The following is a 25,454-nucleotide window of genomic DNA, read 5'->3' on the forward strand; positions in this document are numbered from 1 at the left end:
TCCAGTTTTTTCTCTAGTTAATTATCAATCCAAAAGCTACGTTTTCTTTTTAGCATTCAACCTGCTCAAAATCAATCTTTCATCAAAGTCGCTCTACTAATTTTCTACAGTAGTCGCCAACGACTTCAACCATTCAACCTTTCATTCAGGCAATCATTCATCAATGCTCATCATATGCATCTCACACAGTCTCCAAAAAGGAGTCTTCCTATCACATTGGTCCCAATTCAACCAAGCTCACCACACAACATTCATATATCATTTTCAACTCAAGGTTCCTGGTAGAACAATCCACCAATTCAAAAAAAACTTAACTAAAACAAACAACTGGCAAATTAATCAGAATTTTTTCTTTGTTTTTAAATTTGAAGAACTCAATCTCTCAGATTTAGCTTGCATTTAGAATTTTGTATAATCTTATAACACAACCAATCAATTATTCCTATTAAATGCAGCATTGCAAAATCTTAAATTCACAATTTAGCTTTTTACAATTCCTGAAAGCATGTTCTGTCGTTTTTTTTTTTTTTCGAATTTCTCATGTGGGCTCGAGGTTTAGGCTTAATTAAGTCGCTTTCCTTCCTTCCCAACAGAGCATCTGCAACATTCTGGGTGGGAACCTGGTGTCCATCCACAACGCCCTGGAGAATTTTTTCATTCAACAACTGATTCTAGCAGACGACAGCCCGGAAGACGCCTGAATTGGACTCCATGATGCAATTAATGTGAGCTCATTCTCACAGATTCATGACAAGTGTGCCCCATGGAAAAGGAATTTGTCCTTCAGACTTTGTCTTGTACTAAACTTGGAGGCCATCCAGTCGTCCCTTTTCTGACGGCTGGAGAGGCGGGGTACATACTGACCCGCTAGCCAAGCAGAGCATTTGCATTCTCACCTGGCGATGATGGAGAATAGCTCGCCATGAATGTTTTTCAAAGGTGGGAGGAATCCAGAGGAGCATGGCAAGGAGGTGCAAAGCCCACACAGGAAGGCCAGAGACCAGATTCAAACCCACAAACTCAGAACAACAAATGCATAGCGCATGGTCAATTGGTGTGCAAAACCTACACAATGTGCTGTTTTCCAGCAAGACAACGACTTCATTTGGACCGACGGCACACTGGAAGATTTCCTAGCTTTCACCGGCTCAGAGCCCGAAGGCACCGGCGACTGCGTCCAGATCAATCAAAGCGGTGAGTCACAAAAATAGCATTGGGGTGAGATGAGGCTGGGTTGCTGCCGGCTGCCGCATTTCAATACCAATTTTTTCCAGATGGATGTTGGGCGGACATGCTCTGCACGGATGACCTTCCGTACGTTTGCATAAGAGAGACATCCGTGTGGTGAGCGCTGGCAGCCCCACCTCGCAGGCTTTGCCTCACCTCACCTCGCCGGCTTCTGCGCTGCCCGAGAGCAAACGTTAGCCGTGTCTTTGATTTTCCAGCATGGCTTCCTTTCTCTTTTATCTTGTTTTTCCCCAAAATGTACAGCAAAAAGCAACTTTCTAATAAAAGAAGGAACCTGTCTGCATTCAAATGGGAACATTTGTGTATTACCGTAGATTTCGGACTATAAGCCGTGACTTTTTTCTCAAACTTTGAACCCTTCGCCTTACAGTCCGGTGCGGCTTATATAGGATTTTTTCCGTGGTTTTTGTGATGACTTGATCACTTTTATACACTCGTAAAAAGGCTGTGGACCGCTGTTGCGCAGCACCGCTTTGCTGGGCGGAGGGATATGTGACACGGTCACTGGGGAGAAAAATGGTGTGTTGATCGCCTGTCCATCCGTCAGGCAAATAGTGCCGTATAATTCACACAAAGAAGAGACAGAACGAGATCAGGACGGACATTAGTGAAAGGAAGCTTTTACACACAAACCGTCATTATGAGGGGGGAAAGAAATGCATATTATACCGCTTTTAAGTTAAAGGCAGTCAATTTGGCCCATTGTTGATGACTGGAGCTATACGTGTAGCTCGTTAGTTTAATGTAACTTAGCACGTCGTGCATGACTTAAAATAAGCATGAACAGACCCTCATCATAAAAAATGCTAGAAGAAATGCATAAAAGCGACGATGAAAGAGAGACTGAGAAAGTGTGTGGCAAATGATATCTAACGCTATTCCAATTGGACACTGATGAGGAAGACTTCGATGGTTTCAGTGCACAGGAGGAAGATGAAGACGGCTCTTTTACTGGCTCTTTTTATACTTTTACTGGTATGTTTTTTTAACCAGCCCTGTTAGTGCTGTGCTACCGTGTTGCTGCTGTGTTACCGCCGTGTCTCAGTGACTTTTACCGGTATGTTTTTTTTAATCCAGCCCTATTAGCGCTGTGTTACTTCCGGGGTGCTGCGGTATCACTGCCGCGTCACAGGCAGTGTTTGGAAAGAAATGTTAAGGTATGTTATTAAAACTTCAAAAAGGCTTTCTGTGTACCGTCTTTCTTTGTAAATAACTTGCGTGCACACTTCCGTGTTGCTGCGGTACTACTGCTGCGTCACAGGCAGCGTTTAGAAAGACATGTTAAAGTATGTTATTAAAACTTTAAAAAGGCTTTCTGTGTACTGTCTTTCTTTGTAAATAACTCATGCGCACGTGCAGCTTATAGTCCGGTGCGGTTTATATCCGAAAAAACTAAACTATCCCTGAATTTTAGCTGGTGCAGTTTATAGTCTGAAAATTACGGTATTTACAACACTTGCGATGCAGCAGAATTCAAATCAAGTCAAGCACCGAGGCCGCCAAGCACTTAGTCGGCCACATTTTACTTTGGGAGCTAATGGAGCTGGCAAAATGCCCCTTTCCCGTCATTTAATCCAAGTGGAAATTGAGTGAGTTTGTGCAAAATCTCCAGTGGGACGCCATGTTGGCACTGACTGGGCCGCACACTGAAGCAGAGAGGTGAGGAAGAACGCACAAGAATCGGCAAGTGGGCGCAGCAGTGGCAGCGGGAGCAGCTGGAGGAGCCTCCCATGAGTAGCTGTAAATAAAGTCGCAATAAAGTCTGTGTCGCTCTGCATTCAGCTATACTACCTTATCCATTACACCAGGGGTGTCCAAACCTTTTGCAAGGAGGGCCACATTTGATAAAGTGAAAGGGCCCAGGGGCCAATAGTTTTTTCAGACATTTTTTAACCACAAAATATTAATGCAAATGCACACTGTTGTAAAACAACTTTCATTGTCACAATTGTCTTTATTTTTCAAATGACGAAATAACCAAATATAAGCCACTCAGGCAGATGTGAACAACTCTAAAAACACAAATTCTGCCTTTCATTCATATCAGAAGAGTCAGATAACGTTGAATAAACTGTATGAAATACCTTAAATTTACATTAGTTTAAAATTGTTTTTGCCTCATGAACATTTTAAACAGGAGTTATAAGTAATGCAAAGTTGTCTGTTATTATTAAAACTTTAAACAAGTGAATTTTTCTCGTCATTTATAATATCTGTCATGGATCGGAATCGAGCAGGGCAACCAAATACAGCTTGGACCAGGGTTTATTGAAGGGAAAAGGTAGTTGGAAGAGAGGATAAGAGGAAGAAACTAACCAAACCGGCAAACTGACATAACTTAACAGACAAACCGGCAGACTGGCTAATCAAAACAGAACTGGTAAAGACAGGAACCAAAAGAAACTAGAACGACATCAAGACATCAACGAACCAACAGGGGAATTAGGCAGTCAGGACTTAAATACAAGACAGGGCACAAGAGGCAGGTGACTGTGGTTACATTGATTGAGGTAACACAGGAGGGGAGGGGCGACGCGAACAGAAACCATGGTAACAAACATAATAACCCAACCGGGGACGAGTCGTGACAATATCTTTCAGAAACTAATCGTTTGTGTCACAGGTTCATAACATCAACAGTCAACATGGCCACTTCGTAGCTTGCTTTAGTAAATTTGCTCTTGTCATTTACAACATCTTTCAGAAAGTAATAGTTTGTGTCACGTCTACAGGTTCCTAACAGCAACAGTATTAACATGGCCACTTCATAGCTTGCTTTACTTTTGACTCACAGCCCTGCGTGATGAATCGCTGTTGTGATGCCAGTTCAGCTTGGAGCTGCTTCACTTTATCAGTGCGGTCACTCCCTCTTAGCTTGTCGTATGTGTTAGCATGTTTAGTCTGGTAGTGTCTCTTTAGGTTGAAAACCTTAAACAAGGCAACCGTCTCTTTACAAATTAGACAAACACAATTGCCTTGATTTTCAGTGAAAAAGTATTGTAATTCCCATCTCTCTTGAAAGTGACGGCCCTCAATGTCAATTTTCCTCGTTTTCTTTGCAGTCGCTGTGGCAGAAATGAGCGGAAAGGTGTTCGCGGCACGGATGCAGACTGATATTATTAAAGTGGTGCTGCCACCCTTTGGTAAAAAGAGGAATTACAATTTCAAGTTTCATGATTTTTTTATTTTTTTATTATTATTCAGTTTGACAGTGCAGGCGGGCCACAAATAATACATTATAAAACCGAAGCTGCGGGCCGTATCAAATCTGACCAGGGGCCGGATTTGGCCCGCGGGCCGGATTTTGGATTACACCGTGCATGGATGAAACCTGTCCAGATTGGTTCAGATCTCGATAGTCACGCTTTGACTTTGACTGAACGAACTCAGGTCAAAGTGAGTCTTAATCTGGGTCTTAAAATTTCAAATGTGAAAACCCACTGAGCATTTTCCGGGCTAATAGACATCTATTAGACATCTATGTATATGGTGCCTAGACTTCTAGGCTAAAATCAGTCTAAAAGTCGTCTAAGAATAAATGTTTCTTAGACATCTATGCTTAGCCGTCTAAGCATACATTTAGACGCGTCTGAGCATAGACATATAATGGAACATCTAATTTCTACGTTTAGACGAGTTTAAGCATAGACGTATAAAAGATGTCTATGTTTAGACTTGTCTAAGCATAGAGGTTCAAATGACCGTTAATGGACGTCTATTCAATGTTAAATAAGGTTCCCTTTAATACCTTTAACCTGCGATCTTACCATTGTATAAATACATCTTTTCATGTTAAAATGAACCAAAATGATAATTGAATCTAAATAAATGTATTTTTCAAACATTATCCAACCATCACAAACATGAATGTGCAATGTTTTTAATCATATCACGTTTTTTTTTTTAAAAAAAGGAAAAATATTCATACAATATTTAAAAAATGGGGGCTGTTTTAATAGAGAACAAAACTACTAAGTTGCGATATAATCATAGACATACTTTTTATGTAGGACATATCAATTAATATTTCATTGACTATAGTCAATGGGAAAGGCACCGACCCCCACCACGAAAATAAGTGCAGCTCGTCGCCGGAAAATTCAGCACAAGCGCAGACGGTGAAACGCCGGGTAATGCGCTTCAACTCCAATAGATGGCGACGTCTGATGCTATTTAAAGTCTCACTCGCCTCATTGATTTATCTCCCAAAACAGGCAATTGTTACACGGACTGACATTCGAGTAATGTGACACTGAGGAAAACGAAAAGAGACTGAAAAAAATAGGAGAAGACAGTCGACAACATGTTTAATTCATTTATTTTTGTTCTCTTTGCCATTCTTGTTTGAGGGTTAAGCATAAATCAATATTCACCATCATGAGTGTCTACCCCACATGACTACGCTTGTGTCTCTTAAAAGCCGTGGAGTGAATGACGGTCATGTTGATGAGGAGGGTTAATGACATCACAGTGGTTACCTTGGAGATAAAAGGTCAAGTGGCAAGTTAACAAAGTCTTTTAGCTCAGAATAGACGATGAGTCATAGTGCATTACTACGTAAAGCCTTCTGCGGACTTGCTGCTCATGAATGGCCATCATGGGAACCTCCATTGTGATGGCAGAGAGGAAAAGAGTCAAGATGCTCAGAACTGATTTTTTCTTCATGGTTAACAGTTATTCATGCTAACAAACATTAACTTCATATTTTCAATGGGTGGAAAATGTTTGTAAATGTCATAAAATATATGGTGTCACGTGACATGAAGTTTACAGGTTCTGTGGCAGACTACGACTCTTGAATACAGAAGCCAGTGGTGCCCTTGGCAGGTTGCTGTGTGTTGTAACATAACATAGATAGCTAGGGTGTTCCAACTTTGTAAAATTATATCAAAACAGGGGTAAAGAGAGATGGGATGACAATACCACAATAAAGGAAGTAGGTTGACGAGCATGAGATCATTATGTAACAATGGACAAGGCAGTGGCCATGGTTGGGTTGAAAAGAGTTCTGAAAATGGCCCAGATGTCACAAAAACGGAGCAAATCCACTGGCAAGCTTAGACAGATTCCAAAATGGGTTCGCAAGATTGAACTTGGGTGCTCGGAGCTAAATACCAATACTGGGAGGACCTGCTCACATGTGTAACCTACGTAAGAATTCATCCCAGGGAAACACCAATACCGTTTCAATTATTCATACTAAGATTTCTTTGCCTGCGACAGTGTAAACAGGTTTAAATTTACCTGACATATTCCAGCAAACTACTGAATGTAGTGAATATAAAATGTCACAAAAATCTAAAGGTGTCGTGTAAATGATCCTCTCACGGATTGTGATGCAAATAAAGGTGTACACTGACAATAGGCCCAACTCCTCTCACTCTTCTAAATTACAGTCTTGTATGCCAATGTGGGGTCCAGAGCCTCAGGCTGCCTCAAGTTTTTTCAAAGCATTTTAGGACACACAGATTTAGTCGTGTTGGGACTCTGTAATCAGAACCTGACAGCCTTGTGGTACCATGAAAAGTATTTGCCTTCTTCTCAAATTCTGATTTTTATGCACACTTAACCCCACTTTAATGTTAAGCTCATTAAATACATGAGAATGTCAAAGGCTGAGGGTTGCCAGGTGCCAAGCCAGTGAATTGACTTTTGCGTATTTTCTGATTTTCTCAAGCTTTCTTTTCAACCTTTCACACCATCTGCCTTAGGGAACAGATAATGAAAATTTATCAGGTTTTCTGAAGAATATTTGGAGTTTGCTGTTTTATTGCTGAGATATCCTGTGAACCCAAGTAAAAATAAATTGCAGTTATAGATGGTGATTTTATTTATTAAGGAACTATAACTGAGCTCCACTGTGACTCAGGTACCAGCAAGGTAGGAAAGTAGGGTACTGTTATGCATTGGGATTATTAAAGACGAGTTAGACCTTTTCTGGTTGAAGTTGGACTCAAAATAAACTTTTAAACCCTCGAGCAGTTTTTAAAAGTCAAGTCAATTTGATTTATATAGCCCTTAATCACAAACATGTCTCAAAGACCTTCAGATGCCTACAGTTGACAATTCTTCTTGACATCCCAGGAGGGCAAGGAAAAACTCAAAAAACCCAAACTGCATGGGGAAAAATGAGAAACCTTGAGAAGTAACCACAGATGGGAGGACCCCCTTCCAGGACCGCCAGGCTGCAATGGATGCAGAGTGGGCAACATTTAATGCTCAATGTGATATGAAACACTGTTAAACTAAGTTGTTCTCAACATGGTCCTTGCTTTTACAATACAATGTTTGATTGTTCGCCCCAATATTAAGATGTTTACATCTACAATACCTTTACAAGAGTGCTGCACTCCTCTGAATGACTTTTGTTTTTTGCCTGTTGGAGTCAGATAAAGGTCTTTTTTTGTTGCCCTATTTCGCCTGAGGAAAAGAAGCTGCCTGATAAATACTTACGCCTTGGTGTTGAGCTCCTTTGGCCACAGCCTACACACCTGATGTGCTTGTATGTAATAAGCATTCACAGTATGTAAAATATGCATAGAAATGACGAGGTGGTGAAAATAATTGTGCACACGTGTGGATATGTTTCTCAGTTTGCATTAGCTTTTTCACTCAGTCAACTCTTGCTTTGCCCCTAGTTACCATGGTAACGAAATCCATGATGCCGACACCGACTGTATGTGTATCTAACTTACAGCACGTGACAGAGCCACCCATTAAAAAACAGGCTAATTTTAGCAGGACAAGAAATAGGGTTTATAAAGTATGCTATAATTCTTGTTCCTTATGATATTTCATGATGAAAGTATGTCACGACTTGAATACACTAATATGTTCTTTCATTGTTTAGTTTTGTCTGGGTATGTGCGCCGCATCACGCCCCCTGGGCGGGGCTTGCTGCATAGTCATCAGAACGTGAGAGACACTGCGCTGCGCTTGGAGGACGAGGACGGAGTTTGGTTCTCTCGCAGCTGAATGAGGCTGATGGTCGTGCCTGCACAGATGTCAACTGTCGCCAGCGCCGTCCAGAAACTGACTCGCGTCCTCCGCGGACGCTGATAATGCAGCTGTACTCATGACAGACGTTCGGAAGGTTTTTTTTTTTAAATGAATTAGTTCCGCACGAGCGCGGCCATACGCTACCGTGATGGAGTCTATCTTAGACACTTTGACGGCCGACAAATTTGACCCACCCGGAGGCACCAACCTGTTGGACCTGGAAGAACTCAACGACGGAGATTTTCTCACTAATGTGGTGAGTCACACACGCCGCTCACTTGTTGCGTGACCCCGACACAACGAGCTGCGCCGACAGTCTGCCGGTAGCCGCCTTTTAATTTAATAAACGCATCTCCGCTGGATGTTCCACCCGGATCCGGACCTTGGGTCATGGATCCTGATTGATATCCGGTGCTGTTGCCTTTTCACCTTGCGTGTGCATGTGAGCGTGCGTGCGTGCGGGTGCATGTGCATCATGACTAGTTAAGTAATCTTCACACACACGCACGCACGCACGCACACACACGCGCACACACACGCAGTTATATTTATATATAGCATATAGTTATATGAGAAATAATCAAGAAGTAGACTGCATACTTTGCAGAACTTTCCTCCTCATCATGTTTATTGTCAACACAACTTTTTTCTCCGCTATATCTCTAATAAAGGCCAGCTTCTGCTTGATTTTAGTTAGCTGTCATTGTGGTTCAATCATAGAATCTGTTGCTAGGCCAAAAGCAGTGTTGATAACGCAAATAAGGATTTGTCATTTAAACACCAAACAAGTCTAATATTTGTGATTGTCAGTATCAACCGCAGATTGGGAAAGGGAAATACACTCTTAACACACCACATCACAGGATAATCAATCTTTAATAGTCATCCAATAATCAGACCTTCAATAACTTGAATCAGAAAGAGAGGATGGGTCTCAAAAGCTGATTATTCGTATGTGTGCACCTTGCATCAGTTATTCAGTGACATGATCTTTCTGCAAAACCATGACACAGTTGCTTTTCTATAGAAATATATATGATTGTGATTAAGTCAGTTTTTTTTTCAAAAACAATTTCATGGCATATATACAGATAAATGATTGAATGAAATCCACATACTAACATTATCTTATTTTGTTGGTGTGCCTTAGCTCTAGACACTTTCATATAATTAGTCCTCCATAATTTCCACTTTTTTTGCAGTGGCTTTTTTAGTCACAGTGCGTCAGTGTCACCGGCTCTCGTCCTGACTGGAGGTGGAACGGGGCCAATCGATCGCCAGTCAATCATAAGATGGTTAAACAGTCACACTCCCTTTCACAAAAACACACGCTCTAGAGTTTTAAATGCATTGAATGTTCATGTGTGAAGACATGTGATCACAGTAACCTCTTACAATGAGGCAACAGTCTTCCACTGTCCTTCATTTAAAAATAAAAACAGCACCCAGTATCTGCTTCCCCTGTGAGATCATACACCTAATCACAGCTGATGCTCTACAATGTGACAAATTGAGTATGTTATCATGCTCATTATATTGTAATAGTAAAGAAGCAAGAGTGGCATTTGACAATGTGCACATTCTAGCCAACAGATAGCGTTTTGTGTGATTCAGCAAAAATGGCAAGTTTCATGTGAGCCAAAGCATTATTGTTTGATTAAATATTTCTTACATTCTTGGACACAAATGTTGTCTTTGGTGGTTGATTGATTGATTGATTGATTGATTGATTGATTGATTGATTGATTGATTGATTGATTGATTGATTGATATCTTTATTTCGAACATCCAAAACAAAAAAGAAAAAACAAAACAAATCACACTCTAAAGTGCCACATATAACTCCATACAACAAACAAACTAAATATAAACCAACAAACAGAAAAAATACATAAATAAATAATAATAATAATAATACATAAGTAAGTGGATTTGTGTGTTCCAAGTAGTTGACTTTATGAATAGTCCTTATTGCTCTTTTCTGCGGAATGATAAGTGGCTGTAGTGAAGTTTTATAAGTATTCCCCCAAACCTCAGCACAGTAATGCAAATAGGGCAAGACAAGAGAACAATAAAGTGTACGAAGTGAATGATAATCCAGTAATTCTTTTGCTTTGTATATGACTGCCATACTTCTTGAAATTTTAGACTTTATGTTTTTGATGTGTGGCTTCCAACTCAGCCTGTCATCTATTATAACCCCAAGAAATTTGTTTTGCTGCACTCTTTCAATTTCAGTCCCATCTATTTCTATTCGTATCTTTATGTTCGCTTTGCCAAATACCATAAACTTGGTCTTACTTACATTTAATGATAATTTGTTCCAGTCGAACCACATTTTTATTTTTTTCATTTCCTCATTCAACACTGATTCCACTTGTTGAATGTTTGTGTCATAGGTCACTTGCCTTAATTCCGTTTGATCAACATGGGTTCAGTTCCCAACCAGTTACAATCTGAGTGTGAAAGATCATCTGTCGCTGGGATTGAGGGTTGCGGTCCGTTTTTCGCCCCAAGTCAGCTGGGTTAGGTTTCAGCCCACTGAGGTCCTGCTCGCAGGAAGTGAGGTAGAAAATGCATGATGTATGATAAATTGCTCACTTTTTAAAGAAGCTCAGCAGTCAGCACAAATTTCAGTGTAAAGCGGTTGAATAAATTTATTCAGCACTCTGCACTGATGCTTATGTATATGCATCAGTAGCAAATGGCCCAAACCTGACATCTAAAATATTCAGTTTGCAGTTTCCTGTCATATTTCTTCTATGGTTTTTATACTGTGTCACTGGCATCAAACCCAAATCCAAAGCCCGATCCGGCCCACCACATTATTTTATGTGGCCACCTAAATGTGCCTCGTGTTTCGTGCTAAAATCTCTGCCCAAATTGCTAATTGTCTTCACTTATAATCATGTTGAAATATTGCTGGTTTCTGTTACCAAATTGTCATTATTCATTGACTTCATTGCCCAAAACGTTTTTATGGTTTCAACTTGAAACAAAACTTTCAAGCACAACAGCCCTCTGAAGGGACTCATAACTGCAATGTGACAAAATGAATTGTCACCCCTAGCTTTGCTGTGTTCGAGTGTGATTTCTCCCTTTTTCTATTTTTCTTTTTTTTTCTGCGCTACACCCCATTCAAACCCTGCACTCCAGCTGTAGAAAGACACACCCATCTTATTTGCATGCTCACTTCGGATTGGCCACGCAGCTGCTAGAAGGAATGCGAGCAGACATACTGTATTTGTGTGCGTGTGTGCGTGAGAGAGAGAATGTGTGTGTGTGTGTGTGTGTGTGTGTGTGTGTGTGTGTGTGTGTGTGTGTGCGTGCGCGCACGCACGTGTGCGTGTGCGTGTGGGACTGTGTGTCCCGTTTTCCTAAGAACTATAGTTGACTTATATCTCCACATTAACTCGATTGAAACTAAATGGAGCTAAACCAAATCACTGTAGTCTCCTGAAATCCAAGGAAGCACAGCCTTGTCCCTTCGACTCTATGGCACAATTGCAGTTTCATTTGAAATGGTCACAATATCATCATCATATGCAACAAAGTCTACCAAATAAGGCTCACTATTTATGAGCCCATATGTGACGTCACATAAAGCATGATTCCCCTTCAGATCAATGTCATCTAAGGCTGATGTCTCTAAAAAATGTATGTGGTGAGCGCGCGTCACAACATAGCGTTTCAAATTGAAAACTGTTTTATTCGAGAGCAGCGTCACCATGACGTCAGACAAGCGCCTCCAATAGGAAAGAACCTGGCAGAGTCATCGAGTATTTTGGGGGCCTTATTTACATCTAGCGGTATCTAGTGCCTTTCTTTTTAACTTTGGTTGCTAACTGGAGTTAATAACGGGCCAAGATACCATACTATAATAGTATGGTTTCTTGTGTTCCCACAGGGATCAGTGCTTGCAGATGTCTTATTTTGGGGGAAAAAAAAACCACAAAAATAATTAGTCTGCTTTCATGGAGGACTACAGAAATCTAAGAATATTTACTGATGACAGGCTAAAATTCTGAGCATTCGAACAATTTTAAAATTAAAATATCTAAATGAGTTTATCAAAAATAATTATCTATGAATTTGAAAATAAGGCTGACGTTGAAAAGTTTTTTGTTGAACGGGAAGTCACGATGGCTTCTTTGCCTACTATTGCTGGCATATTTGGTCATTCTGCGCATATCAAAGTGATCACTGCTGAGGGTAACCAATGACCTCATCTCCGCCGATTCTAGATCCCCCTCCCTGCTCATCCTCCTTGATCTCTCAGCAGCCTTTGATACCGTCGACCACCATATACTCTTAACCATCTCCACACCAACATTGGTCTCCATCTCTCCACACCGGACTGGTTCACCTCATACCTCGCTGACAGGACAGAGTACGTCAGCCTGGGTTCCTCCAAATCAAATACAGCCCCTGTCACGTGTGGTGTCCCTTAAGGATCTGTCCTAGGACCCGTCCTTTTTATTCTTTACATGCTCCCCCTGGGTCAGGTCATCAGCCGTCACGGCATGTCTTTTCACTGCTATGCCGATGACACCCAGTTATACCTCCGAACTGACCCCAATCCACGCTCCACTCCGGTCCCCTCATCATCACCCACTCAAGCTCTTTCCAACTGCCTGGAGGAGATTAGGGCATGGATGAGTTACAACTTCCTTCAACTGAACAGTTCCAAAACTGAAGCCATACAAATTGGCACCACTCACCAGATCCAGTCATCACCCATAACCACCATCTCTTTCTCTGGTCAAGATATCCCCCTCTTCACCTCTGTTATCAACCTTGGGGTGACGTTCGACCCACAACTTACCTTTACCAACCACATCAAACATCTGTACAAAACCTGCTTTTTCCACATCAAAAGCATTTCTAAACTCCACCCCTTCTTCACCTTCTCCGATGCAGACAAGCTCGTCCACGCCCTAATCTCCTCCAGGCTGGACTACTGTAACAGCCTGCTCATCGGTATCCTCAACAAACACCTCCAGAAACTCCAATTCATTCAGAACTGTGCCGTCCTAACTCTGATGAAAACCCACAAACATGACCATATCACTCCCATTCTTCAGCACCTACACTGGCTTCCCATAACATCAAGAATTCATTCCAAGATCGCCCTCATTACCCACCTCTGCATCTACAGTAACACCCCTCAATACCTCAAAGACCTCTTTACCCCTCACTCATCCACCCGTAACCTTCGGTCACAAAGCTCCATCTGCCCCGTACACGACTCCGCACCATGGGAAACTGAGCTTTCGGCGCCACTGCCCCCCACATCTGGAGCTCTCTCTCTGCGCGCCTACGTCAAACCCAGTCTGTGGACACTTTTAAAAAGGGGCTTAAAACGTTTCTGTTTAGAAAAGCTTTCCCCGGCTCCTCATAGGTGTTTTCTTTTCGCCTCTGTGCTTTCATGCTTTTATCCTTTATTCTGCTTTCTTGTGTGTTTTTATTGCTAGTCTTATTTCTGTAATAATTCCATCCATCCATTTTCTGAACCGCTTAGTCCCCACGGGGGTCGCGGGTGTGCTGGAGCCTATGACCAGCCGTCAACGGGCAGTAGGCGGGGGACACCCTGAACCGGTTGCCAGCCAATCGCAGGGTACACAGAGACAAAAAAAACATTTGCACTCACACCTAGGGAGAATTTGGTGTGCTCAATCGGCCTACCAAGCATGTTTTTAGGATGTGGGAGGAAACCGGAGTGCCCGGAAAAAAACCCACACGGGCCCGGGGAGAACATGCAAACTTGCCGGAGGTGGAATCGAACCCGCACCCTCCTGTGAGGCGGACGTGCTACCCAGTGCGCCACCGAGCCGCCTCTGTAATAATTTATTATTATTATTATTTGTTCTGATCAAAAGTGTGATACTTGAACACGCAAGTCCTAATTGGATCAATATTTTTAGTGTCCATGAAACAGTGCATTGGATCGTTGAAACTCTGCCTGAATTAAAGAAATGTCCATGCGAACGTGTAGCCATTCTGTCTGAGGGATTTCCTTTTATGCTCGGAAGATAGTCTGGGTTGACAATCAGCAACTGACAAACATGCCAACACAAGAGTTTGGCTGATCCACAGACTCCCTGATTGTGACATAGAGCGACCTCAAGATGGCGCTGCTTTCAGACGCCAATAAAGGTTTGTATCACATATCTTACAAGGTTTGAACAATGGTTTGCCACTGCCACATAGTAACAAGAGAAGCTAAAAGTTAGAAGAAGTTCATGTACTTCATTTTGCATTTGAGACTTTTGTCATTTTGCATTTTGCAGCCGCCTGGAGGCCCTGTGGCGGAGTGCTGCCCCCACAGGTCAGGATTTATACTACAAAAGGCATTTGCTTTGGAGGAGGAGATCACTATTATGTGCAGTGTGTTGTTGTGGTTTGTCAAAGTTTAAGTTATGCTTGCTTTGCTATTCTCTAGGTGGCTTTTATATTATGGTGCAACAGGGCTACTCTTGTCCCCTGTGGGGTGCAAGAATTTTGAATTGATTTTAATAAACTACTTAATTCAACCTGGTGTTAAAGACAGTTTGAGACAAAACCTTGTTAATTATAGGCCTAACCACACTCGTTGCATTCATAATTATAGCTAAGCATACGCATAATCAGCTCTTCCTAGCAGTGCCGTTTCTTCCTCGCTAATGACACACAACCATGAGTGTAAGCTGTAAGAGTCAAAGCATTTCCCAGCATGGAGCTCTGTGTGAAGTAAATGAAAGGTCCAATCTGACGACATGTTGTTCTCGCAACATGTGTTTGTCCTGATGTTAGAATTAACCTCTCTGTTTGTATTTGTATGGTTCTTGTGGTTGACATAACAGACACAGAGAAATCACTCTGGATCACAGAGGCATATTGGGAACTTCCCAAAATTATAATGATCACGTTGGACTGTTATGCAAAACAGACTGAGGTCTGCAATATGACAAAGCAAAGACAGATAGGAGATGTTTAAACTTTCGATGTCTGTCAAGACTTGGACATGAGTCTTCTTCTCAGGTTGATGAGGCGATGACAATGAACCGGGAAATTAGAAAGATTAAATCACTTGCTTTCTCTAAATCACAGCCTCTGTTCAACCTAAATGTTGAACAGAGGCTGTGATTTACCGAAGTCAAATTCCTTGTTTGGCACGCTCAAACATGGCGAATAAAAAACTCTTGAATCTTGAATCTTGAATCTTGAATCTAAAGATTAAACACATGCCGCACTATGTTTCTCGTACTAAACTTAGTTATAGTGTACGGCGCCGCTATGAGTGATTTATGACCCTTTCTTGCTTTCAATAGATACTGTAGGTATGTATATGATTACATACTCTATTTTCTGTTCCTCTCACACAGTGCAGGGTTTTTCCTGTATTTAAATGAGCAGTGGATCGTATGAGAGAAGACTTGAAATGTTGTTCATGGCAGCAGAGCGGGGTGAGTCTTTCCTAAATCATGGGCGGGCAAATTTTGGCTACTTTTACTAGCATTGGGAACTACTAGATGTTTCGTGCTGCTCTCATCCAGAATTGTCCACCATCTGTACTTCATCTTCTGTTCTTTCCATCTGGAAGTCCCGGGTGCAAGCGAACAGAAAAGGAGACAATCTTACTCATCATAATATTGCAATAAGTTGACTTCCTGGTTCCTCATTGCAATCACTGTGTTCCTCATTGCAATCACTGTCTACTGTGAAAAAGAAAAAACCTTTTGGAGGTAATCCCCTAGAGCAGGGGTGGCCAACCCGTGGCTCGCGAGCCGCATGCGGCTCTTTGCCTGGTTTCATTTGGCTCCTTTACGTTCATATCAACATTTGGGTTTGTGTTTTTTTTTTGTGCGTGTTGCTTTGCTTGAGTTCAATATGGTATTTCTGTCAAACGCGTATGCACATGAGGTGAAATTCCGCAAAGGAGGAGGGGCAAACCCATTAGAGGAAACAAATAGTGTCAATTTCGCTCTCAAAATGGCAGGGAGAAAATACACAGCTAAACGAAAATATGGAGATTTTGTTGAACGCAATGGCAAGTCATTCTGCCTGATATGTCAGACGTCATTAGCGCATTTCAAAGCTTCAAATCTTCAGCTCCACTTCAGCTCACTTCCATGCTAATATCGATAAGGACTTTCCAGAAGGGACTGAAAAGTCAGGCAGAAAAACAGGTACAGTTTGTCCCAAAAATTACAAAGCACTCAGAGACTGTCACGCTTGCATCGCATCAACTGGCTTGGAACATTGCACGGGCTAAAAAGCCTTAAAATGAAGGGGAGTTCGTTAAAAAATGCCTCAGTGACGGTGTTGAAATCTTGTCTCCTGAAAAGGACAAACTAAAACGAATAGTATCAGACATCCAACAAAAAGAATTGCTTCAAGTAGCAACAACGGAATACAAGCCAGATTTGAAGAGGATTGTTCAAGGCAAGGAATGCCAGAAGTCGCACTAAGCAACATGCATATTAAGTGAAAAAACGCCATTGTAAGTTATTGTTTTTGTTTGTGGACTTTGTTGAACTGATAGTTTGTGTGTGTGAGACAGTGCACAATGTTCATTGTTGAAATGACTGGCCTGTGGTACTGTAAGACTCAATTTCTGTCATTATCATGTTGGTGCGTGACATGATAATATCACACAATAAATTTGGCTGAGCAGAGGTGTGCGTGTGTGTGTGTGTGCGTGCGTGCGTGCTCTTAGTGGCGCTTGGTATCTGACTGGTTGGCCACCCCTGCCCTAGAGAGTCTTATGAAACTAAAGTACAATATCCATCCATCCATCCATCCATCCATCCATCCATCCATCCATCCATCCATCCATCCATCCATCCATCCATCCATCCATCCATCCATCCATCCATCCATCCATCCATCCATCCATCCATCCATCCATCCATCCATCCATCCATCCATCCCCCGCCTGAATCCCAGACCTCCAATGCAAAGACAAGCCAACGCAATACATGATGGCATTTTGAGATTAAAACCACATGGCAGGCTTCTACACAGTTCCTACGCACTTAAATCAATTAGATTTAATGTATCGCCATTTAAATTTGATGGATGGATACAGACCCTGGAATGGACCTGCAGAGCTACTTTGTGTTTACGAACTACCCGTTTGAGCAGAGCGAGACCATAGTTCATATTTAAATAATAATTCATATTAGCTTCTTAAATTCATGTTTGTGAAGTGATTTAACGTGCAACTCAACGACAATTACTTTTTGCACATGAGCTCACACTTGTTTCCTGGCATTAAACACTGAACTCGGTCTTCCTACATCACTCACATCAACATGAAGTCCGAGCACCGCACTGTCCCAGGCTTCCAGAACATCTCAGCTCAGTGACTCATCTGAGTTCAGGATCAACATGTGTCGTACATAATGACATCAGCGCAGTGGAGGTGACAATTGGGTCACCCACGGCTGTTTGGACTTTTCTAAATGTCTTCAAATCCATTCTTGTTTATGCACAGCGAGTAATGAAAGGATGAAACGTTTTGAAAAATGTTTGATTTAATATGAATAAATGTCAAGGATCTAGGATCTTTACAGGTAAACTATCAAGTTCAAAGGGAGCAAAATATAAGATCATACTTAAGGTCAACTCACAAAAAGCAAATTGGATTTTCCTTCTAGATCAAAGCTGGATGACAAGTACACAACTTACATCTTCTGACATTGCATCAAAACTGCTGTAAAATATCTCCAACTGTAGATAAGACACAGACTGTCAAATTTATGAAAAAAAAGGTTGCTAACCCTCTTGCAAAACAGAGGCCGGACCCAATCTGCGTATCTATGTACAGTGTGTAGCGGTGAATTCTACAGCTCCAAAACCATCAGTTTTCAGAAAAAAGTGCACATTTATTGAGCAAGCCATTTTCAACACATTAGATTGGTCAGTAAAATATTTTGCTTGACAGTGCACAAATGACTTGAAGTCTACCTCATAATTTTTTCAGGTAGTTTCCTGTTTGACTTCTGAACCAGATGGCTACTGTCCAAGTCCTGCTGTGGACAATAAATAAAAATACTGGCAACTAGTTTTTGGGTCATATGCTCCCTGACCTCAGTCAATGGTCACTTGAGCGAGGCCCTGAACCCTCAGACTGAGGTCAAGATGTGTTGCGCCGTTTGTGCCCCTTTTTCATTCTGACATCTCTCTTTGCATACCTGCATGTGTGTGATTGTGTTCTCTGTGTGATGTGTAAAAAATATAGATAGATACAATGAGTGTAAGCTCAAACTTTTGAGGAATTACAACTACAAAATTTCCCGGGCGCGGCTCCGCTGCTGCTCACTGCTCCCTTCGGGGATGGGTTAAATGCAAAGACAAATTTCTCCACACCCAGATGTGTGTGTGACAATCATTGGGTCTTTACCTCTTTTAGTTTGATAAATCATAAAAAAACCTGTTTCTGAAGAAAGACCAACTTATCCACCATGAAATAATTATTAAGAATAATCTTATTTTTTTAATATTTCCCTTCTTGAATCCATTTGTAACTTTTTGTGTTGCAGCCTTTCTCAGGTGACCAGATGGACGACTTCAGCAGTGAATTATTCAGCAGTTTCTTTGAAGACCACTTGTTAGAGCGCCCCCTTCTGGCAGACAGAAATTCTTTCCTCCACATGGACATAGACAGCAGTCCAGGTTAGGATCACCTTTAACTTAAGTCATGAAACCTTTTTGATACTGCTATAATGCAAAAAGGGCAAACGCCTACTTCCACAATATGAATGATGCTTTCAATGACCTCTCACTTATTGCTGAAGATGTGCTTTCATGTGGTTGAAAGCCAAGAAACACTCTACAGCCCCAATAATATTTTCTTCAATGGTCTTTTCATTTCCTTGGCATTTTGTACATTGGCAGGTTGCTTGACCTCTCAGTCAACATCTGCACAGTTAGTAACCCCAAACCCTCAATTGGGTTGCATTTCAAAGCCATTTTGGCATTGAGACCAACAGTATCGAGTTCCCCCCCCAACAAAAAACGTTCAGCTCACCGCCTTCCTCACTCAGAGAGGTCAAATTCCAAAAGTGTATATTAGCTTTGGCTTCCAAAAATCTGGACTTTAAACAGGTGAAAGTGTAAATCAATTGGCCACTGCAAAGTGACCCCTCCTTCAATTGGCATTACCTTTAAAGCAAAAACACGATGCCATTTTTACCTTTCAATTACTAATACTATGCTAATGCATGTTAAGTATGAACAAAGTATGAATTCAATTTGTCAATAAACCAAATGTGGTTATGACCTCCTTCAATTTGTGGCTTCATAGACATACAAGTAGAACACAGCTACTCTTTGAGTGAAGACTCTGCCCCCCAGAGCCCCGCCCTGTCTGTCAAGATGGACCAAGACTCTGGTGGGTGTCTCATCTTTTTCATGACTTGTTCTTGTCAACTTCTTTGACTCATGAAGAATAGAAAATCGAGATAGTGGCTGCTTTGTTTGCTGCAACGTCTCCTGTCAATTTGTACAACACACTTACACACACAATATGTATGCGAGAAAATGCAAAAAAGTCCTTTTCTTCCTTCCTCCACTTGGTCTGGTTTTGCATCTCTGTCCAATTGTCTGTATGCGCCTCTGTTCTCCATTTATCCTGGGTAGCCTTCAGTCTCTGCAGTGTTCCCACCGAGTAAGCCCTGCCCACCTATTGCGCACACATGCGCTCGCGCGCACACACAGACACACACACACACACACGCACGCATGCACACGCACACGCACACACACTCCAGCATATGGTTTTGAGTGCGGTGTAGCTAAAGCCAGAAGAAAAATCTCTCTCTCTCTCTCTCTCTCTCTCTCTCTCTCTCTCTCTTGCTCACTCGCTCGCTCACTCGCTCGCTCAGTTCTCACTCTGCCTGCCTTGCACCCCCGACAGTGGTACTACTAAAATATTTTAAAAATATGTAATACCCGTAATTTTCGGACTATAAGTCGCGTTTTTTTCATAGTTTGGGTGGGGGGCGACTTATAATGAGGAGCGACTTGTATGTGAATTTTTTCAAAAATTTTCCATAAAATAAATAAATAAATAAGTGGAACCGCGATGTAGCAGGGGATTACTGTAATTTGAATTTCAAGTGACGTCGGCAGCGCGACGCGGCGCGGCACGGCGGTTGTTTACAAAAAGGACAAAGATTGATCACGGGATGACAAAGATGACGAAGGGCCCAACGTACTACCGGCTTTCTTTCTAAGTGACACGGAGGATGAAGAGTTTGAAGGATTTAAGGATTTGGAGTGACACAGAAGTTTTGAAAAACTATTATGGCTTTTACGCACGCCCGGTCCTACTCTACGGAGCTCTCTTTCACCTCCGTGGATAGAAGTCGGGGGCCGGCGCTCGGCCGGGTGGCTGTCCGGGGACGGTGGAAGGGGCTCGGTCATGTGTTTTACGCACGCCCGGTCCTATTCTATGGATCCCTCTTCCACCTCCGCGGCTGGAAGTCCACGCCGCCACACACCTGCAAGTTTGTTTTGTTAAATAAAGAGCCGTTTACCAAACCCACGTCTTTCCTTGTACTTTGTTAACGCTACAATATAGTTATATACTAGATCTGTGGAATAACGACTAGGCTGACGTCAGGGTGCACGCGCGGCGTTGTTGACAAAGGACGAGGGATTTGATCGATGGATTTAATGATTTAGAGTGCACAGATGATTTGATAATATTATTGCTTATATAATAGTTATTTGATATCTAATTTATATATCGTTATATGGGCCTGTGGAATGTTTTGAAGTGCAAGTGCCGTCAGCGGCGCTCACCCATTGTTGACAAAGGACGATCGATGGATTTAATGAATTGGAGTGACACAGATGGTTCTATAAACGTGTTATTTATGTAATAGTTCTTTTTAATAACTCTGAATTTTACGTCAGGCCCGTTCTCAGCTCTTCGTTTGTGTTAATGTCACATTAGCATACCTATCGTTTAGCCTGTTGTTGCTCGTTCATGTCTGTTCTTGGTGTTGGATTTTGTCGAATAAATTTTCCCACAAAATGCGATTTATACTCCGGACGATAATCCGACGCCCTTTTGGCCAAATAAAATTCTCACTCTTTTCACGTACAGTATGAAAACTATAACACCTCATGGATCTTGCGAGACCGGAAATGAACATCAAGCACGCCACCCAAGTCGCTAAAGTAGTCACAGAAAAAAAAATCAAGTTTTTTTTTTTTACAATTAATAAAATGTGCGATTAACTATCAGTTAACAATACAAAAAATATGAATGTATGTACAATATAATGTACATACAGTACATTCAATAGAATAAAAGATAAATACAAAGAATATAACACAAATATCCCATGGACAAATATACGTAATTTGAAATATTTCATCATACAAATGTTTTTCAGGGAATGCTCTCTGTTGTTGTCAAAGATAGACTACAAATACTTACTGACTCGCAGTCGGAACTGCATGGCCAGGTGGTAGCATGGCTGTCTCCCAATACATACTATATGTTCTGTACTCCTCATTAGTTTCTCCATGTCCAAGCCCGTGTGGAGAGAAACAGGGCAACAACTACTGAACTTCAATCTAGAGTCTGTATGCTTCTCCAGAAAGAAAGCTATCAGAATAATCAACAGAGTTGGTTTTAGGGACTATTCAGATACATTGTTTTTACAGTCAAGGATATTAAAAATTATAGATGAAACAATAACAAACAGCACAAATCATGGTCAATGCAAAAACTATACAATTACCAGGAAACACTTAAAACTTAATTTACCCAAAGGGGGGGGGGGAGATGTAATTACACACAAAAAAAGCAAAAGCGAGACCTACAACAAGTTTTAGTGTATCTTAATGTGGGGTGACCCAATGGAAACACGCAATGTCCATGACTGTTGAGTGATCGAGGGAGAAAGACGTTTAACCACGTACTACTTGCTTTTCTTTTCTTAAGCAGAAGAATCATCTTTATTTGTCTTGAACACACACATACCGTAATTTCCGGACATTAAGCCGCGACTTTTTTCCAAAATTTTGGACCCTGCGGCTTATAGTCAGGTGCGGCTTATATAAGATTTTTTTCGTGATTTTTGTGATGACTTGATCACTTTTACTCTTAACACTATTATACACTAAAAGCTACAAAACAAACTGACAAATAACTCGTTTTCAAATCAGACGAGTAAAAACTGGTCAAATATTTAAAAAAAAGATATTAAAAGTGAAGACAATTTGCAATTCTAGTAATGACACATGAATTTGATGCACAATTTGTCTTCGCGGGCCACATAGAATGATGTGGCGGGCCGTATCTGCCCCCCCCCCCCCCGGCCTTGAGTCCCTTTCTCTTACTCTGCCATGTGACTCAGAGATTACACAAAGCAGAGGTGCTGTTTGGACCATCTGCATTGTATTAAAACCCAATCAATCAGCATTTAAATTCAATTCTTCTGACATTTTGCTCACCAAAAACAAGTTGTAATGAATGTGAACTTTTAATGCATTTTATTCAGAAGGTTACTTTGAACCTTAAACGGCGGCGCGGCGTACTTATGGATTTTTATGGCCTCCGGCCTCCAGGGGGCGCTCTAGCAGGAAGCAAGCGTGAGACAGGCGAAGAAGAGATAATGCGCCGAAGAAGACGCGCTAGTTTGTGTTTACATTTCGCCTATCATGCAGAACGCGATCAAGACGAACATTACTGAAAGGAAACCTTTATACACAAACCGTCATCATGGGGGACAAAAGAAATGCACATGATGCCGCTTTTAAGCCAAAGGCAGTCGATGTTGATGACATTATGTTGTGTGTACTCTGGAGCGTACTTATGGATTTTTACGGCCTCCGGTCTCCAGGGGGCGCTCTAGCAGGAAGCAAGAGCGAGAAAGACGAAGAAGAGATAATGCGCCGAAGAAGACGTGCTAGTTTGTGTTTTGATCGTCTCGCGCATCACACACACATCCGCGCTCACACAAAGAAGAGACAGAACGAGATCAAGACGGACATTACTGAAAGGAAGCTTTTATACGCAAACCGTCATTATGGGGGACAAAAGAAATGCATATGATGCCGCTTTTAAGCTATACGTGTCGCACGCTAGTTTAGTGTAATTTAGCGCTTCGTGTATGAATAAGATTAGCATGAACAGACCCTCATCACACTCAAAGAAATGCATAAAAGTGACGACGAAAGAGAGACCGAGAAAGTGTGAGGCGAAGGCTATGTAACGCTATTCCAATCGGACACTGAGGAAGACTTCGATGGTTTCAGTGCACAGGAGGAAGATGAAGACGATGAAGCTCTTTATTTTACTTTTACTAGTATGAGTTTTTAATCAGCCCTGTTAGTGCTGTGCTACCGTGTTGCTGCTGTGTTACCGCCGCGTCTCAGTGACTTTGCTGTGTTACTTCCGTGTTGCTGCGGTATTACTGCTGCGTCACAGGCAGTGTTTGGAAAGAAAAGTTAAGGTATGTTATTAAAGCTTTAAAAAAACTTTCTGTGTCCAGTCTTTTTTTTGCTAATAACTCGCGTGCACACTTCCGCGCTGCTGCGGTACTACTGCTGCGTCACAGGCAATGTTTAGAAAGACATGTTCGAGTATGTTATTAAAACGTTAAAAAGGCTTTCTATGTACTGTCTTTCTTTGTAAAAAACTCGTGTGCACGTGCGGCTTATAGTCCTGTGCGGCTTATGTAAGAAAAAAAACTGAAATATCCCTGAATTTTAGCTGGTGCGGTTTATAGTCCGGCAATTACGGTACATGAAATCTGACGTCTGCATTTGACCCACTCCGGTAGTGGACACAACAAACACAATGTTAGTGGTACATGGGGGCATAAGAAAGTGGAACAAGTGATTTTATTTTTGGCTGAGGGATTGTGGGAAAGTGGTGGGATTGACAAAGAACAGCTTGTTTTGACTCCTTTTCAAATATGTCCAATTGATTGTGTGAGCTTTGTGTGTTTGTTTTAATGTTGTTTTAAAAAAGTGGCATAGGTAAAGAAGACAAATAAGTGTTCATCTTTCATGTTGAAAATAAATACCTAAAAAAAACCACATTGAGATCTATTAGGCCCAGGCGGCTCGGTGGCGCACTGGGTAGCACGTCCGCCTCACAGTTAGGAGGGTGTGGGTTCGATTCCACCTCCGGCCCTCCCTGTGTGGAGTTTGCATGTTCTCCCCGGGCCTGCGTGGGTTTTCTCCGGGCACTCCGGTTTCCTCCCACATTCCAAAAACATGCTTGGTAGGCCGATTGAAGACTCCAAATTGTCCCTAGGTGTGAGTGTGAGTGCGATTGGTTGTCTGTCTCTGTGTGCCCTGCGATTGGCTGGCAACCAGTTCAGGGTGTCCCCCGCCTACTGCCCGATGACGGCTGGGATAGGCTCCAGCACGCCCGCGACCCCCGTGGGGACTAAGCGGTTCCGAAAATGGATGGATGGATCTATTAGGCCCATCAGTGTCCATGAGGTGATTTTAGCTACTGCAGGTTCAGCACTCCTATAATTACAAGCTCACATGTGGAGACTCACGTTTGCGTCCTGTTTTTTTGTGTGCACCAAGGACTCATTAAGGTCCTTGTTGCATTTTACTGCTGCTGCGTCCTGCCATGCTGCACCAACTATTGTTTTCTTACAGCTACTTTCCTGCTGAGATCACAGTGCTCTCTGTTCACCTGCTGGGATGGCAGTCTACAGCTTTTTAGTTTTAACCATGAGTGTTCAAAAAAACTATCATTCTATTTAAGTGGCATTCATTACCATGAACTGTGATTCGATTAAAATGTAATACTTGTACTGTTACTTCTGCAAGTAGCTGCTTTTTCTTCTCATTAAAGAACACAGTGGTGTAGGCTTCCAGTTAAGATCATAGCTTAACGATGCTCAGCACACATGTAGGTCGTGCCTCATTTGGCCCCAAACCTTAACTGTTAAGGTTTGTCAGAGTTACGGCCCGCGGGCCAGATCCGGCCCGCGAATTGATTATCTATGGCCCCCTGGATGATATTGAATTACTATTAGAACCGGCCCGCAGGCCACAGCCGCCCGCTGGTTTTTTGCACGCACCAACACTATATTTCCCACAATGCAACGGTAGCCCACGATGTCCCTGCAGATCGCACAAGCGGCTTCATTATTCATCAGTAGTCAGAGCAGAGTTCAACTTTCTGATACCCCTCCTCAAAAATGGCTAAACGTGAGGTGGACGCTAAGAACAGG

The 25,454-nt window shown here is 42.0% G+C and overlaps 1 protein-coding gene across 3 annotated transcripts in view; it reads left to right on the plus strand.

Annotated features, from left to right (window-relative positions):
- The first annotated feature begins 8,149 nt into the window (after positions 1-8,149).
- Positions 8,150-25,454, plus strand: part of creb3l1 (cAMP responsive element binding protein 3-like 1) — a 37,039-nt gene continuing 19,734 nt past the window's right edge. Inside the window, exons 1-4 of one of the 3 annotated variants that reach the window (XM_088369102.1) lie at positions 8,155-8,503; positions 15,612-15,692; positions 18,774-18,906; positions 19,538-19,624. In XM_088369102.1, the coding sequence (XP_088225228.1) occupies positions 15,651-15,692; positions 18,774-18,906; positions 19,538-19,624 (262 nt within the window). In that variant the 5' untranslated portion in view covers positions 8,155-8,503; positions 15,612-15,650. Of the gene's footprint in view, positions 8,504-15,611; positions 15,693-18,773; positions 18,907-19,537; positions 19,625-25,454 lie in introns of all 3 variants that reach the window. The other 2 variants (XM_088369103.1, XM_088369101.1) reach the window with 2 other exon arrangements.

This window comes from Syngnathus floridae, chromosome 2, assembly GCF_059516105.1.
Source record: "Syngnathus floridae isolate MCC-2025c chromosome 2, RoL_Sflo_1.0, whole genome shotgun sequence".
Classification (NCBI taxonomy): domain Eukaryota; kingdom Metazoa; phylum Chordata; class Actinopteri; order Syngnathiformes; family Syngnathidae; genus Syngnathus; species Syngnathus floridae.